At 40.6% G+C, this 17280-nt stretch overlaps 1 protein-coding gene across 1 annotated transcript; it reads left to right on the top strand.

Moving 5' to 3' along the window:
- The first annotated feature begins 754 nt into the window (after positions 1-754).
- LOC147455354 (uncharacterized) lies at positions 755-1351 on the top strand. The gene is made up of 2 exons (XM_086513698.1): positions 755-1105; positions 1214-1351. The coding sequence occupies exons 1-2, from the start codon at positions 755-757 to the stop codon at positions 1349-1351; spliced, it is 489 nt and encodes a 162-aa protein (XP_086369824.1).
- The last annotated feature ends 15929 nt before the right edge of the window (positions 1352-17280 follow it).

Raw genomic sequence — 17280 nt, 5'->3', positions numbered from 1 at the left:
TTGCAGGTTTATATGTGGCCCCAACCACCTATGCTGGTCGTGAGACCTTAAAAGAGATTGAAGACTTTTTGAATACCGATCAATGCTCTAAAAGATTGTCCAAGCTACAAAAGCGGAGGATAGTATAGAAATATCGCAAGTTTACACTGATAGGGGAGGATCTTATGACCTAGGGACGGGATGAAGTGATGTGAAGGGTACTTTATAAGGAATAAATCAGTATGGTATTGTAGCAATGTCATGAGGAAAGTGGGCATCAAGGTAAAGACGAGGTTTTGTTTCCAATCTTGAGAGTAGGTTTTTGGTAGTTGTCGATACTACGTGACGTGCACTATTGGTGCAAAACTTGCCATGAATGTCAGACTATGGGCGAGAGGAGGCTGGTAGCCGAATCACAGGGAGCTATCATTTCCCAAGATGCTTTTGAGAAGTGGGGCAAGGATGCCATTGGCCCACTCTCGAAGTTGGCAAGCGGTAAAAAATACATTGTAGTGGCGATTGACTACCTTACCACGTGGGTCGAGGCGAAAGCTGTGAAGGAGGTCAATGCACAGATTGTAGCCACTTTGTTTTTGATAACATTTGTTGTCGTTTTGGAGTGCCGTGGGTACTCATTTCTGATAGAGGACAAGGATTTAGGAGCAAGCTTATGCAGGCATTAGTGGAAAAATTAAAGATTCAGCATCAGTTTTCCTCACCTTATCATCCCCAATGCAATTGTCTTGTGGAGAGTTCGAATGGACAAATCATCAATATGCTGACAAAGTATATGTATAAGCAAGAGACTGAATGGGAGATCAATCTAGAGAAGTGCCTATGGGCCTACAAGACATCCTACAAAGTGACGACCAACTTTACTCCCTTAGAGTTGGTTTATGGTAAGGAGGCAATACTGCCAATGCATGCACAGCTGGGTGCTTTGAAAGGTGTGTGGTGCATCAATGCCACTCCACAAGATGTATTACAGGATAGGATTGTCAGCCTTGAGGCATTACAAATGAATAGAGAATCAGCAATAGCAAACTACTACATGAAGCAGCAGGAAAGAAGAGTGGCTAAAGTCAATAAGAGTCTGCCAGACAAGAAGATAGAGGAAGGAGACCTGGTAATCAAATACGAGAGCTACTTATCCTTCACCTTCCAGAAGAAGTTCAAGAAGAAATGGACGGGTCCATACAAAGTGCAAAAGACGTTTCCGAATGGGACCTATCAGTTGGTGACAGTTAATGGTAAGTCTCTCAGGCATAGGGTAAATGGTGTACCGCTCAAGCTGTACTTTGACAGAGGTATGGTGCCAGCAAGGGTGACAAGCAGTGCTATGGATGCTAGCAACTGCATGACAGCGAGTTAAACCAGGTGGAAAAGTCATCGGCAGACCAGTGGTGGCAGCAAAAATGCATGTCTAAAGTGGTTTTCTAGTCCATAATCGGGATGGCAGAAGAAAGTGTCCAAAATGTATGGAATGTGCCTTGGAATGTAGGGTTCAAGATGCTCTTGAGGCCTGTCCAGAGGGCTCGTCAAACGGAGCCCTTATGTGAAAGATATCAAAGCTCCAATTTAGAAGCCTTTGCAGATCCCCGACGAGCAGGGTAGATGGGGACAGATGGTCAGAATTGACGTCATCATATAGGCATGTGAAGCTTGAATTGTAGGGCATGCGAGTCTTTTCGGATTTTCCTTTGGAGCCCAGATGGGCAAGTCTGGCTTGCGGAATATTTATCGGGGGTCGCGTATGTGCTCGTCGTCCCGCGTTGGTAGGCATGCTGAAAAGGATACTTTTGAGCTCCCCAAGGTTCTGGAAGGCTTCATGCGACATGGGGAGTCATCCAAAATTTGTGGCTTGCCAATCGGAGTCATGGGCATCGTGATATGTACAATTTAGATTGGCAAGTGATTACGACGGGATGGGATCGGATGTTTTTTTCCATTTCTTGAATGGGTTGTCCAAAGCCATGGTGTGGAGTTGTGGAGAAGCAGAGGAATTCTGGTTCCAATAGATGGAGCTCGTATGTGGTGTGATCGGAGAAATTATGCGGCAGGTACAACCAAGCACGACCGCCGACATCGTGCGAATCAAGTGCTTAAATCCTCTTGGTTGTAAATATGAAAGGAAAAGGTAGACAGGAGTGGTTTTCATAAGACAAATAAAAGATCAAAAGCTTTAGAGGGAAGGAAATAAATAACAAGAAGGAGGAGACCAAAAGTAGCTGCCGAGGGAAGGTCTTTTTTTTTGGAAGCTTGGAAAAACAAAAGCAAAAAGAGTAAGAAAAGGAGGGCAACGACGGCACGACGCGCTCCGTCGTTGCTTCCTTGAAAGTGAAAGAAAAGGGTTTTTGGGCATTTGGCTTGGGGGGGGAAGAGGAGGAGCAATAAGGGTTTCTTTTGGAGAGCAACTAGGTGAGCCTTGGGGAGAGGAGCTTCTTCTTTGGCTCTGCCAAGAGGGAGTTAAGTCCGACGAGGGCTCGAGAGAGAAGAGGGCTCACGTGCATGTGTGCAGGCCTCGACAACGAAGGCAAAAGAAGGAAAACTTAACTCTCGGCGAAGGACCTACGAGTGTTTCCATGATTAATCTTTCGTGCCCGTCGAGGTTGTGCCGACGAGGTAGTTTGTACTAGGTTGTGCTGAGAAAAGGAAAGCAAGGATTTCTCACATTTTTGGTGTCACTTCCCTTCCCCCCCCCCCCCCCCCCCCCCCCCCCCCCTCCCCCTGTTCTATTGCTCGTGCTTGTGTCCGCGGTGTCGGGTGTATGTGTAGGCAAATGTGCCCCCATTGAACCGGCGGTGTCTTGTGGCAAAGAGAGAGAAAGCGGCTCTGGGTGTGCGTGGGAAGCTGCAAAGTGTGTCATGTGGTGTGTATGTGTTCAATTGTGGTTTGATATTGTGTGATCGACTCGAGAGGTGTGCAGTTGGTGGTCTTCTAGCACAAAAGAGGATTTTGAAGGTGAATCCCAGTGGATTGGGGTGTTGTGTTTACCCTGAGCTGTAGAGAGGCAGACTGCTTGTGTCTCGGGTGTGTTCCCCTTTCTCCCTATCGAGCGTGATGGTTCTCTTGAGCGATGATGCTCCAGGTACCATTATCTCTGCTGGGGTGACAAAGAAGAAAGAAACTCATCATCATCCATACCTGCATTAAACACACGAACATTTAATCTTATTATTGAATGAATGGAGAAGAAAACATGGACAAGTAGAGAGAGAGAGAGAGAGAGAGAGAGAGAGATAAAGAGAGAGAGGGGACTCATAAAGGGGGAGGGATTCCTGTGTAGAGAGAGTTCATTGAATTTCTATGAATTTGTAAAAGCATTGCGCGCCGGGTGTGATGGAGACTGAAGCTACATCGCGAAGGTCTGCTCATAGAAGTACCACTAAATCTAATTGATCGGGTGAAAGAGACGCTGAGAAGCAGTAGTAGTGCTTCTTAGTGTCTCTTTCACCCAATCAGCTAGATCTAGCAGTGGAACGAGCAACATCTATATTGAGCAGACCTTCATGATTTCAGCTTCAGTCTCCATCCCACTTGGAGCAGAGTGCTTGTCGTCCCTTCTTGTGAGAACATACCTAGAGCATACATACCTCGAGTGGACGCAAAGACCATTAAATAAAATGACACAATGATGTATATAGATAGAAATGGACAAAAAAGCGATGTGAATACAATATATATTATAAAAAAGAGCTAAATTGTTCAAATACAATATTTATGGCTTGAAGAGGTCTCACTCTCATCCTTTCAAAGCTCAACATAACTTCCTATACCTATATAGAGCTCTCCGTTTAAACAGATTTCCTCCGTTTCATTTTGTAGATCCTCTGCATGCACCCCATAGAGAGTAGCATCTTGATGCTTGTCTGGCACCACCTCAATGGCTTCTGACTAAGTGTCTTCTCGGATCTCCTCCATTGATGCCATTGTGATTGGCACATGGTAGCCTTCGTACATCTGTGCACTACAAGGGGCTACCTCTATGACATACCACCAGTTTGATGTAGACTTTGTACGATGAAATATCACCTGCGAGAGCCACATAACTTACATAGGAGCTTCGAAGCACATAACTTCTAAACTTGGATGTTAACTATTTACATACTTACTCGTTCACAATGCTCGGGTAGTACGAAAGTGTCTCTTAGGTCAGTCCATTTCTTAGTTGAATCCACCTCAAGAAAACTAGACTTTCCTCTACGCACAGTAGCGTTGCGACCCTCTATGATTATCTTGAACCATTTCACATCAAACAAGTCAACAAAAAATCCTCTATAATTGATCCTCAAAATCTCTTGTAGCGTGCCAAAGTAAGTGAATTCCGCCACCACAGGATCTGCATCACAGGACCATCGTCGACTAGACTGTTCAAACTTTGCCATGATTCCACAATCTTGAGCAAAACGCTTTTTGTCGATCCATTCCACCCTAAAATGTCAACCTCTACACCATGCTACTGTGTATGACTTATACTACAACCAACAAAGATTATGAGTGGCCATTCAAATATCTAGAAAGTCACTCGTCGTACATTGCAAACTTACCTTGGTCGCGCAGCCCCGAGAGTACTCCCACTCCTCCTCAATCACTTCTTCACCACAATGTTGAGCCCTTTTCAATTGGTTGTGCAACCATCTTAAGCTCATGAAGCTCTCCAAACCTCTCCGATAGTGCATCGGTGGTGGTCGTCTTCCCTGTCTCCACTCAATTCGTGCCCTTTGTCGCTCTTGCTTTGCACCCTCATATTGTGAAATCCACTTTTGCATCACTGGATTGTCAAGCATGCAAAATCGGTTGATTTTACCCTCTAGATCTTCCATCATCTTCTTCTCAACACCAAGATTTCGCATGACAATCCCATATATGCACTCATTATCTATGGTTCTCCATAGTGTGTCCCGGGCTTTATCAAATCCGTCTAGCCACTCTCCAATGTACACTAGGGACTTTGATACTAGCCAACCTCATGCCATGCTACCCTCCATATGTGCCTTCTGACGCACATATCCCTTGAGCGTTTTCATGAAACGTTCTAAAAATAGCATCCATCTGCAATGTATTGTTCCTGCTATTTCCACCTCATTAACTATGTGAACAAGAAGATGCACCTGAATGGTTAGCATGGTAGTAGAAAGTGTTTCTCAAACATACACACAACCTCCACAGCGTTTAGTTTGGCGAATGGTATGGAGTCTACGTTAATCTCCTTTTGTGAGATCCATTACACCAACTTCGCAAGTTTGTAGATTGTGTTACGGATGTCAAGAGACAAACATCTCTCAATGAACACCGGTAAAATAAACTGCAAAACACGTGCAGCAATGATATTAAAGTCCACACACGAATTTGTTACACAATTCCCACTATGATATAATCCACTATGAATATACGTGACACATTTTATGCCAGTCATGTTACTTCAAACCAGTAAGCTTTCCTTCTTTAGTAAAACACGTTCGGAGCGAGTGCATTACGCTAGTGGGGGTCCGCATAGATCGAATGGTCTCTTATACTTTGTGTTCTTCGGCTCCATTGAAAATCCATGGCGCTTTGGGGAGTTTTATTGATCCATCGGATGTCGTTTGCGGCCAATATTGCTCCATACGATCCACATTTCTAAGGTCAACCCTGGCTCCCAAAGTATCTTTCTTTCCAGTCATATGGTCCCAAATTAGATTACCCATATTCTTGAGTATGTGCATTGGATCGAGCAAGTGATTGATCATGAGTCAGTGCCAATATGGTAACTCATACCATAGAGAGAGTCTCTTCATCCCTGGGGCCAAACCATCATCACATATATCCTTCTGCTCTAACCATGCTTGTGCAAACATCCTCGGTGGCTATCTTCCCAAAAATCCATTGCGTAACACATGATTCTCTGGAAGATATGATTGATGACCTTCGTAGATTTGCTTCTTCAATGAGGGCGTCCGGCGTGCATTCAGTCTAGGTCCACATGTGACACATGCTCTGTATCTGCTTGTTTGAAGCCCTGCATGTATATACATGATAATAGATAAGCTTTTAAGAAAAACCAAGATTTACACTGTTTGAGTTTAAGTGTAAATCACCTGAGGATTTTGTTAGTACAGGATAGTCATGCATGGTCCACATTAGAATGCCTCTGATCAAAGCATTCCATTGACCTGTGTGTCGGCTCATATCCACCACTTCTATGCCAATCCACAATTGTTGTAGCTCTTCCAATAGTGGACAAAGATACACATCCATATTCTTCACTTTATACCGGCCCGGCACAATCAAGCTTAGCCATAGGTGCCCCTTCTTCGTAGTCAAGAACGGGGGAATGTTGTAGTTGACAATGAAAATGGGCCATACACTATAATATGTTGATCTTTGACCAAATGGATTTACGCCATCCATAGCCAGGCCTAGGCATAAATTTTGAGCTTCCCTGGCAATCCGACCATGTTTCATCTATATGTTTTTTGGTTTCACAATCTACAGGAATCCGTAGCACACCATCCGAAGATTTATTCTTCTCATGCCATGGCGGCCATGGACTTACATTTGAAGAAATGCTTGATGCGAGGAAGCAGAGAAAAATGCTGCAAAATATTTTGTGGAATTTTTGTTCCGTGTAGATCTACTCCATATCTCTTGGAATCACATTTCGGACACTTCTCCATGTCTATGTATTCCCCTCTGAAAAGAATGGAGTCGTTAGGACAAGCGTGGATCAAATTGTAATCCATCCCCACGTTTCGCAAGATCTTTCTTGCTTCCTCTCTAGAATCTGGCATCACATTATCAACTGGTAGTATGTGCTCTTTGAGCAATCTACACAACAAAAAAAATACGGTACAATTGTGTAAAAATCTATCAGATCATTATACATCTAGAGTTTTTTATTAAAGTAAACACATTGTAATAGATCACTTGAAAAGCATTGTAACGTTAGTGTCACTCCATCCAAAATTTTTCTGCATGTTGAGAAGAACCAGGGGCGGTTGCAATCTAGACACACGTGCTCCATCATAGGATGGCGTATTGGCTTCACTTTTCATATCATCATAGATAAGCCTTTCTGAATCCATGATCGTCTCAATCATTTCATCGATCTTGGGCTCAAAAATTGCCTCGTTGGGAATGTGGTCTGCATGATCATCCCCTGAACTATTAGAGGCTACAACTTGAAGCCTCACATATGATGCTTGACCAAAGCGCCTGCGAACATGTCTATTGGGTAGCAAGATTTCTACCTGTTGGCCAGCGTCAGAGTCCAACGAGTTATAATTGACAACAACTCCATCTATAATAGATGGATCGAACTCGCCAAATTCGCGAACGTGCTACAAAGAGATGCGTCTTGTCCATCGCACAACATGCTTGCATTGATTACGAGGACATAAGATCCTCGTTGAGAGATAGGTGTTTCGGTTGGACGGCCCCACATCCTCATCACTACTTAGAGGGTAAAAACCTTATAAAGTGGACAAAAAAAATTATTTTCTATTGGCATTCTCCATATTTTATCCCTCTCTCTCTCTCTCTCTCTCTCTCTCTCTCTCTCTCTTTCTTTGTTCACACTATAAACTACCTCACATTCTCTAGTCATGTCTAATCCCCGCACACCTCCGTCTAGAGGTGCACGGAGATCAGAACCACCGGGTTATAATCTTGTATTTATTGGTCAATGCCTATATTTGTGAGTACAAGAAATCTATACACCAATGTCTACATGATAGTGCATGTAGTGGACAAAACTACTTTGCCTCTTCTCTAGCTATAGCATTTCATAGCATCTTAACATCTTTTATAACACATAATTAGGAAAATAGGGAAAAATTCACACATTTGGGATGATTCTTTGTGTCTCATGGACTTGAGGTAATGTTGTATTGTACTAGGTTGTTGCACATATGAAAACTGAGATACAATGTTTAGTGGATGCTTATGAGTCTGCAAGATCCGATATGGTCCCTTTTCAACAACCATACTATACACTAGAGTGTTGTTGCACATGATAGTTTACAAATACACACACACGCTCACTCACACACACACAAAATGCCCACTTGTTTGTACATCATTGGTAGAACACATTGAGTTTCCCGAGTGCCATGCATGGTTGTCCTTGGCTTATGTGGCATTTGATCTGCATTATTATCTATGAAGCCTTGTATGAGTGCTTTTTCCATCTCAACATGTGTCAAGCTCTTTCTTATTATTCCACTGTTTCCATGATTGTCATTGCATGCTCCATCCAAGAATTTTTTACGCAACCTATAAAATGTTGACTTTTCTATTCCCTGCATTACATACCATGCTTACTACATACCTTCTTTCCATCAAAAGTAGACTCAAAGCATTCCTCTTCTTGATCTTTTCTATGAGCCATGCTCATACAATCCAATACAAATGTGCATTGGCTAGTGTAGCTTTGTCCCCAAAATTATGCCCTTGCTTGCATGATTTTGGATTTATTTCCAATCTGGCAACATCACATCTCACAACAATCAATTGGTGCAACTTTGTGAATGTTCATAGCATCACATTGTTTGTTGAAAGCATGAGCATTACCTTTTTTTTCTCTAGGCCTAACTCTATGTACATAACTCCTTTTCTTACCTGTCCCATCTCTTATATCATAGTCACCGGCAATGGCATCCTGCTTTCTATCATTTTGAGTATGAAGAAGAAGACCTAGTTCTGTACTGGTGATAGCTTCTTCAAAACTAGTTTCAATGTTGTTATCTATGCCATGATCCTGATAGTCATCACTTGAAGCATATAAGCTGTCAAGGGAATCTCCCATTTCTTCCATGAGGGGATCTTGAATACCCTCAATGACAGAAGAAGATCCAATGTCTTTGATCAAGGGCTCACCATTCTCAAATGTAAGCTACCTGATAGGCCAGCTTACCAAATTCAAAGTTGAAATATCACTTTGATGTGGATGCATTGACCCTTCCTTAATGTCACCCAAGCTAATCTCACCTAGTTCAATACAATTTATAGCCTCATATGGGTGGACCAGCAATACCACTCCATTACCAAGTTTTGTAGATCTATTGTTAGCCCAAAGGATGACTCTTTTCTCTTTCCAACTCGCTCTATCTATCAAGCCATCTTCTTGACCAACAAGAAAATCCTCATCTATTGTGTGAGATTTTCCTATGTCCATAACAATATTATGCAATGGCCATTTGATGATTCTTCCAACTGCTTGAGACATGGTTCTTGCATCCATTGTGACAAATGGAATCAAGAAGGTGTCATTAAAACTTTCTAGTACATGTATCGCCACACATGTTGTGCCAATCAATTCAAAACCACAACGTTGAGATGCATCAGTGGAATGAATAATCCTATGAGCTTTCCTTGTGGAACCATCAACAACAAACACTGAATCACCTTGTTTTGGACCCTGCAATTTTTGAGAAAATCAAGAGATATCAGTAAAGTTGTATGTCTGAACATAGAACTCAAAATTTAATGCATTCCCAAGATACACTCACAATTTTGGCAAAAGCTTGCATCCCATTCAATTAAGAAAATCTACACTGAGTCAATCCATGGAGGATGGTAGGAGGCTCGAGCTCAAGTTTGAGCCTGTATGTACATCCAAGTGCTAGAAATCTAAAGCTGACAAGAGTTGCAAGATAGGGACTATGTTACATTGCATAGGCACCCATGGAATTTGATAGTAGGATGGAGCCTTTATGCACATCCAAGTGCTAGAAATATATAGCTCACCAGAGTAACAAGATGGATCTCAAGTCATATTGAATCAACCCATTGGGGATGGTAGGAGGCTCAAGCTCAAGTTTGAGCCTAAATGTACATCTGAGTGCTAGAAATGTAAAGCTGAAAATAGATCCAAGATGGTGCCTAAGTTACAATGCCGGAGCATAGATGGAGCCTAAATGTAGGTCTAAGTGCTAGAAATCTATAGCTTAAAATAGTTGCAAGATGGATCTCAAGCTATATTGAGTCAACCCACGGAGGACGGTAGGAGGCTCAAGCTCAAGTTTGATCCTATATGTACATCTAAGTGCTATAAATACCTAGCTAAAAAGAGTTTCACAAAGCCAAAGTTTCATAGAGGCAAGCATGAATTTTTGTAGGTGGCTCGATCTCAAGTTTGAGCCTAAATGTACATCCAAGTGATAGAAATCTATACTTGTCACACGGGTTGCAATATGGAGCTCAAGTTACATGGAGGCACCCATGGAATTTGGTAGAAGGCTCAAACTCAAGTTTGAGCATAGATGCACATTCAAGTGTTAGAAATCTACGAGCAACAAGAGGTGTGAGAAAAAACTCAAGCTATGTTGAAGTAGCCTTGAATTTGGAAGGAGACTCAAATTGAAGTTTGAGCTACATTATACATTTAAAGAGTTGTAAGGTGGAGCCAAGGTAATGTGATGAGTTTTACATAAAATCTAAGTTTCCTTCAATGACCTATCAAAAGAGTCGGAGCTTACAAGAAGTTGAAGCTTCAAAGTAGTTGCATGAGTGGCTCAAACTTAAGTTCAAGCCTAGTTAGTCATATAGTTTTCTTTTAGGATAGGACATTAGTTTGAGTATAGGTGGCCTTGGAGATTATGCTATGACAATTCAGCCTTGATGAACATTCAAAATACAATGAGGTTTTTTTCTCAGTTGTTTATGTGTAAATCGAGTCTTGGTGATTATAGTCCTTGTGTTTTACGTGTTGTAGCAGGAAAATTTTACATGCAAAAAGGTTCCACAAAATCGGTTAAGCAAGAGGGTTGGTGGAGGCAGGTCCCTCACTCATTGATCCTAATAGGTTTTTGCCAAGGGAAGTCAAAACTATGTCCAACTTGTGAGTATTATTTTCCCAAAACTCTCAAAAAACTAGTTCTAGACACCCCTAACTTCGTCGAATCTTTTGACCCCTTAAAGGTCGTTTTTTTGAAAATTGTTCGTAAAACTTATTGTGTAACATCAAATTTTTTGAATAGGGTTTGTTCACAAAAATGTAGAGCCGCTCTCAAGCTACACGCTCATAAATTCTTTTTTGCAACAATCGGACTTCATATGTGAAAGTTATGTTGATTTTGGTGAAAAGTTTTTTTTTCCACTTCTTTTAACCATCATGAAAACCATTAGTTTTGGTCCACACATGTGAGTTTTCTAATCTAACCTTGGTAGGGTTGGTGGGAAAAGCTATTAAAAAGACTTTTTAATGCTTATGAAACCTTCTATATTGTAATATGTTTGAATTTTTCTATAGACGATAACGAATTCGACGGCGCGACAAGCGAGATTGTTTACTCTCACATCTCCTTGCCCTCTACGCATCTTCTCATGGCCCCACAAGGCTCTTTTGCACACCTCTACATTAATTCTCTCTCTCTCTCTCTCTCTCTCTCTCTCTCTCTCTCTCTCTCTCTCTCTCTCTTCTACATTAAAATAGGGTTTGTATTTTTTTACAGACTGTGAGAAAATCGACGAGGATGACGTGATAGGTACGGTTCTTTACTTTCCCATTTCCCTCTCCTCTATGTATCTATTTGCAGTCCCAAATTGCTCTACATTAACTGTGTGTGTGTGTGTGTGTGTGTGTGTGTATATGTCTTTCTCTTTTTGATTGGAGGTGAAGATCTAATATAGAAGTAAAGTCCAGATTTGAAATTTGAATTTCAAATTCAAAAGGCTTATCCAGGTGCACCTCTTTGTCTCTCTCTCTCTCTCTCTCTCTCTCTCTCTCTCTCTCTCTCGTGTGTGTGTGAGTGTGATATCTTCTTCTAATCTTTCTGTGTAATTACCCTCACCTCCTCTTAATCACTCCCTAATCTCTCTGTGTAATCTCCCTTGCCTCTTCTTAATCACTTCCTCCCTTCCTCTCAATCTCTCCTAAATGTGCATCAATCAAAATTTCATTCTACTAACCATTGTAACTTCTCTTCGGAGATTACATTCATAGGTCCTAAACTTCTACTCTCCTCTCAGATATTAATCTTTTCCTCTCCTCTAATCTATTGTCCTTTTTCAATTCTGAATGCATCTCAAAATTCACTCTTCAATCTCATTCTATTAGTTTCTAATCTCTATTTAATCTACTTCTAATGACTACATATACTCATTATTGTTTGCTACCGCCTCCTTGATACACCATTTAAACTTTATCATTAAGTTATTCAAACTACAACTACATCTAAAATCACGCTCTATAAATTGAAAGTAAGTGGCTATTCTCTAATTAGAGTACTTAATCAATAAGTACTCTAATTAACTTTTTTTTAAAACTATATATAATTAAGTAATTAATCTACTTAAAGAAAAAGATAGATAACAACACTTACTTGGTTGGGTACTGAGTGTGACATTTCCACTTGGCGTAGTTTCTTTGCTTTTGATATTTAGCTCATTTTTGGTACCTTGTTTCCTTGTTGAGAAACTAGAACAATGAACTGATGTAGCTTAAACCTCACCTTCTAGTGTGGCCTTATGAGCTTATTGTGGATATTTTAGCATGATATCGTTGCCTCATGCAAGTGCTTGAGACTTAACCAGGGCCAGAGCATAATAGCTCTAGGGAAAGCGGCTCAAATTTAAGTTCAAACCTCACCTACATATGCTATTGTACCAAGTCTGGCTAAATGACATCCTTGTGGATACTTAGGGAAAGAGGCTCGATCTTAAGTTTGAACCTTGCCTACATATGCTAATATAGCAATTCTGCCTTGAACTTAAGTTTGAGCCTCAACTCTATATGTTACTTTAGTACTAGGGTGTAAGGTTAGCCTCATGACATCTGTGTGGCTAGCAATGCTAGTAGGCTCAAACTTAAGTTCAATCCTCACTTGCATATACTAGAGTAGAACCATTATGTAGGGCTTGTTGCTACCAAGGGCATAATAGAACACCTTTAGGCTCGATCTTAAGTTTGAGCCTCAAGTGCATATTCTTTAGAACTAGGATGCAAGGCTTCCCTCCTAACAGCCTTGTAGCTACGAATGGAAAGAGCCTTGCTTGCAATGTAGCCCTACTATGCAAGCGAATAGCCTCATGACAGCCTTGTGGCTATCAAGGACATGGAAAAATATCTTTAGGCTCAAGCTAAAGTTTGAGTATTTCATACTGTAGCGCTCGGGTGAAAGGTTAGCCTAGTGAAATCCTTATAACTACTAAGGTCAGAGAATAGCATCCTTGTGGCAAACAATGGGAAAAAGCTTGCACTTAAGTATAGACCTTGCCTACAAATGTGAGTATAGCACTACAATGAATGTATAGCTTCATGACATCTATGTGGATACCAAAGGAAAAGAAAAACACTTTGAGGCTCGAGCTTAAGTTCGAGCCTCAACTGTATAAGCTATTGTAGCACTAGGGAGTAAGTCAAGCCTCATCCTTTAGAGATACTAATTCCAAGAGGCTTGAACTTAAGTTTAATTCTCACTTGCATAGGCTAGGGTAGCACTAGAATGCAAGCCTAATGCCATCCTTGTGGCTACGATGGGTATAGAATAGCACCTTAAGTTCAAGCCTCATTTTCATATGGTAGTGTAGCACTAGGATGCAAGGCTTTCCTCATGACATCCTTGTGTCTACTAAGGGCAAGAGGCTCGAACTTAAGTTTAAGCCTTTCCTACATATGCTAGTATAGCACTAGCATGAAAGTCTAGCTGCATGAAATCCTTGTGGATACCAAGGGAACAAAACAACACCATTAGGTTCACTACATATGCTAGTATAGCAAGTCTAGCTTAATGACAACCTTGTGGATACTTAGGCAAAGTGGCTCAAATTTAAGTTCGAACCTTTGCCTACATATGCTATTGTAGGCTAGCTTAATGAAATCATTGTGGCTACTTAGGGAAAGAGTCTCTAACTTAAGTTCTAACCTTGCCGACTTATGCTAGTATAGCAAGTCTAACTTAATGACATCCTTGTGCCTACTTAGGGAAAGCGGCTCAAATCTAAGTTCGAACCTTGCCTACATATGCTATTGTAGCAAGTCTGACTTAATGACATCTTCGTGGCTACTTAGGGAAAGAGGCTTGAGATTAAGTTCGAACCTTGCCTAGATATGCTAATATAGCAAGTCTGCCTTGAACTTAAGTTTGAGCCTCAACTGTATATGTTACTTTAGCACTAGGGTATAAGGTTAGCCTCATGAAATCTGTGTGGCTAGCAATGCCAGTAGGCTCAAACTTAAGTTTGATCCTCACTTGCATATACTAAAGTAGCACCAACATGTAGGGCTTGTCGCTACCAAGGGCATAGAAGAACACCTTTAGGCTCAATCTTAAGTTCGAGCCTCAAGTGCATATTCTTTAGCACTAGGATGCAAAGCTTGCCTCATGACTTCCTTGTGGCTAGCCTTATTTGCATATGCTATTGTAGCACTAGGGTGTAAGGCTAGCCGAGTGACATCCTTGTGGCTACCAGAGGCAAGAGGCTCGAGCTTAAGTGCAAGCCTCACCTAGATATGTTAGTATAGCACTATCATGAAAATCTAGATTCACTAAGTCCTTTTAGGATTCATGCAAGAAAAGAAAAACACTTAGAATTGAACTTAAGTCTAGCCTCATGGCATCCTTTTGGTTACCAATGACAAGAGGCTCAAACTTAAGTTTGATCCCCAATTTCATATTCGAGTGTAGCACTATGTAATAGGACTAGTCTTTGAAGTTCTTAATGTCGAAAAGAATATAGCAGGGCATATCTTTCGTTAGCACGATTTGAAAGATTGTTGAATAGTCTATTAAATAGAGCTTATACGAATGAGTTGAGATATTAAGAGAGAACATATATTCTTTTTTTTAAATAATACACTAAAGACGGATTTGATAAAGATTAATGAATAACAGATAGTCTGTCTATGAACAGTAAAATTGAGATTTTTATTAATATCAATGTTTTATATTTATGTGTTTTAGCTTAAAATGTATGGATAGGCTTAAAATAAGTTGTAAAAGTAGTGGATACCCAAAAATAGAGGTTTTATGAGTCGCGACCTAAAAGTTACGTTTTTAGCCAAACAAAGACGTTTTTTGCAATTCTGTTCGCGATGCCTTGTAGACCACACCTATTCTCGTTGTTTTGAGTACCTGGATTTCTCTGTTCTGAGTTTGTTTGTAAAAATTATGATAAAAACAAACAGAAGGCAGCAGCAGTGTAGAATACACAGGGATAGACAGACATGCAACATCATACAGTTCTCCGTGCTATCAGCCAAGAAGTGGATTGTTTCTTCATGGTAGAGTATGGCAATTGAGATTATGAAGGTATATAATTATGTTTTTTTACTTTGATTATCATGTTGAATTGGTTGCACGAGTATGTTCTTTTGGCTATTTTGTAGGCGATGCAGAAATCAATGTGTGAAACAGGATCTGTGCAAAGTGTCATGATAGAAATCTAACCTTTACGGATCTCTTAGCGATCACGTTCTTATATTATTCTCGCAGGTATACTTGGTGCGAAAATTGTGCAGGCTTTTCGAGAAAAAGAAGGATAAAAGCACGACAGGTGGTGCGTTTGGGGATCATTCACCGATCTCTTCTTCTGCGAGTGCGAGTGCAAGTGCGAATGCGAGTGAGAGTGAGAGTGAGAGTGCGAGTACGAGTGCGAGTGTGAGTGAGACGCTGCATGCAAGCGACTGAAGCTCGGGGGTGGTCGGGAGGTTCGAGCTCCGTACAACAGAGTGCGCCCATATTCAATTGCTCCTCTGTTGTATCAAAACTCTACAAAGATTCATCAATACAAAGATCTCTTTCTTTATCTTTTGCTGTCGATCTCTACTACTCGGTTCCCGTGACAATTGGTATCAGAGCAAGCGGTTGATTCTGGACATGGAAGGATACGAGAGGAGGATGAAGGAGCAAGAAGACCTGATTCGGCGACTATGAGAAGATCTAAAAATTGCAAATCGGGAGCATGCTGAGGCTTTGCGGGACAAAGCAGCACGAGAGCTTGATATCTATGTAGACCTTGATGGCCAACATGAAGGTGAAAATCATGCCTATCCACCTGGAAACAATAATCATCGTGGCGGCGCTAGGGTACCACCAAAAGAAACGATGACGATATGGGAGAAGCGACAACCAAATCATTCTTAACGAAGGCGAAGCTTAAAGAGTTTGATGGCATAAGAAAGATATGCAAAGATTTAGAAGCGTGGATTGAAGAACTCAAATATTTGGATTATACTTTCAATATCGAGAACACGACCACGAGACTTTTGAATGCTCGAGCAAGGTGACTGATAAGACAATACGTACCAAGATGGCTCAATTGGAGACTTTTGGGGATGCGTACGATAAAGGTAAGTCATCTACCCCTTCTTTGTGATGTTTTATGTTTTTGATATATCCTTTGAAAGCTTCTGTGATCGAATTTATGCGTAAAAGTTGAGATTTAAATTTAAATTTCTTAATTGATTTGGATAGTATTCATTGCTTCTTATTGTCTAAATTGATTGAGAAATTAAACTTGAAATTAAATCAAGAAGTCAACAGAATTGTGGACTTAACCAATGGTAATAATAGTTTCACGAAAGAGTTAGTAGAATTTTTTTTGTTTTTTATTTATTTTTCTTTGAAGAGTCAAAATCATAAAGATTATTTCTATAATATAAACATTGATATGCATGATGTTATCGTTGGTATCAATTAGATCATTTAAAATCATGTTTTGATTGATTGTTAAGAAAGAAAAATATATCTTTAATCATTTGATGATGATAAGTCACACTCTTTGTGGACAGAAAGAGATTCTAAATCTAGTTTTGGCAATGGAATTGATAAGGTGACTTAGATAAGAGTGTGAGACGTTGCTTGTGTTTGCTTGTGTGAGATGTTGCTTGTGTTTGCTAATGAGATTAAAGAAGAATCTGGGGATAAACATAAAGAGACAAATCCAGAATTTATAGAGGATCTCTTACATGAAGTTAAGGATGTGTTCCGGACGATCTTCCTGGTATACCTCCGCCTAGAGCGGTAGACCATGCCATAGATCTATATCCAAGAGCGACACCTTATTCCAGATCTCCATACAGGTTCAATATTGATGAGCTTAAAGAGCTCAAGATACAACTTGATGATATTTTGAAAAAGGGTTTCATTAAACCTAGTCTATCTCCTTGGGGTAGTCCTGTGTTATTCCAAAAGAAAAAGGATGGTACATATAGGTTATGCATCGACTATAGGGGATTAAACAAAAAGACCATTAAGAACAAATATCCTCTTCCTCACATAGATGAGCTGCTTAGTCATTTGAGTGGTGCCACAATATTTTCATAGGTTGACCTTCGTTTGGGCTACCATCAAATCCGTATCAAGGCCGAGGACATTCCAA

This window comes from Adiantum capillus-veneris, chromosome 6 (assembly GCF_014529385.1).
Source record: "Adiantum capillus-veneris isolate H3 chromosome 6, ASM1452938v2, whole genome shotgun sequence".
Taxonomy (NCBI): Eukaryota; Viridiplantae; Streptophyta; class Polypodiopsida; order Polypodiales; family Pteridaceae; genus Adiantum; species Adiantum capillus-veneris.
This window is presented reverse-complemented; position numbering and strand designations above follow the sequence as displayed.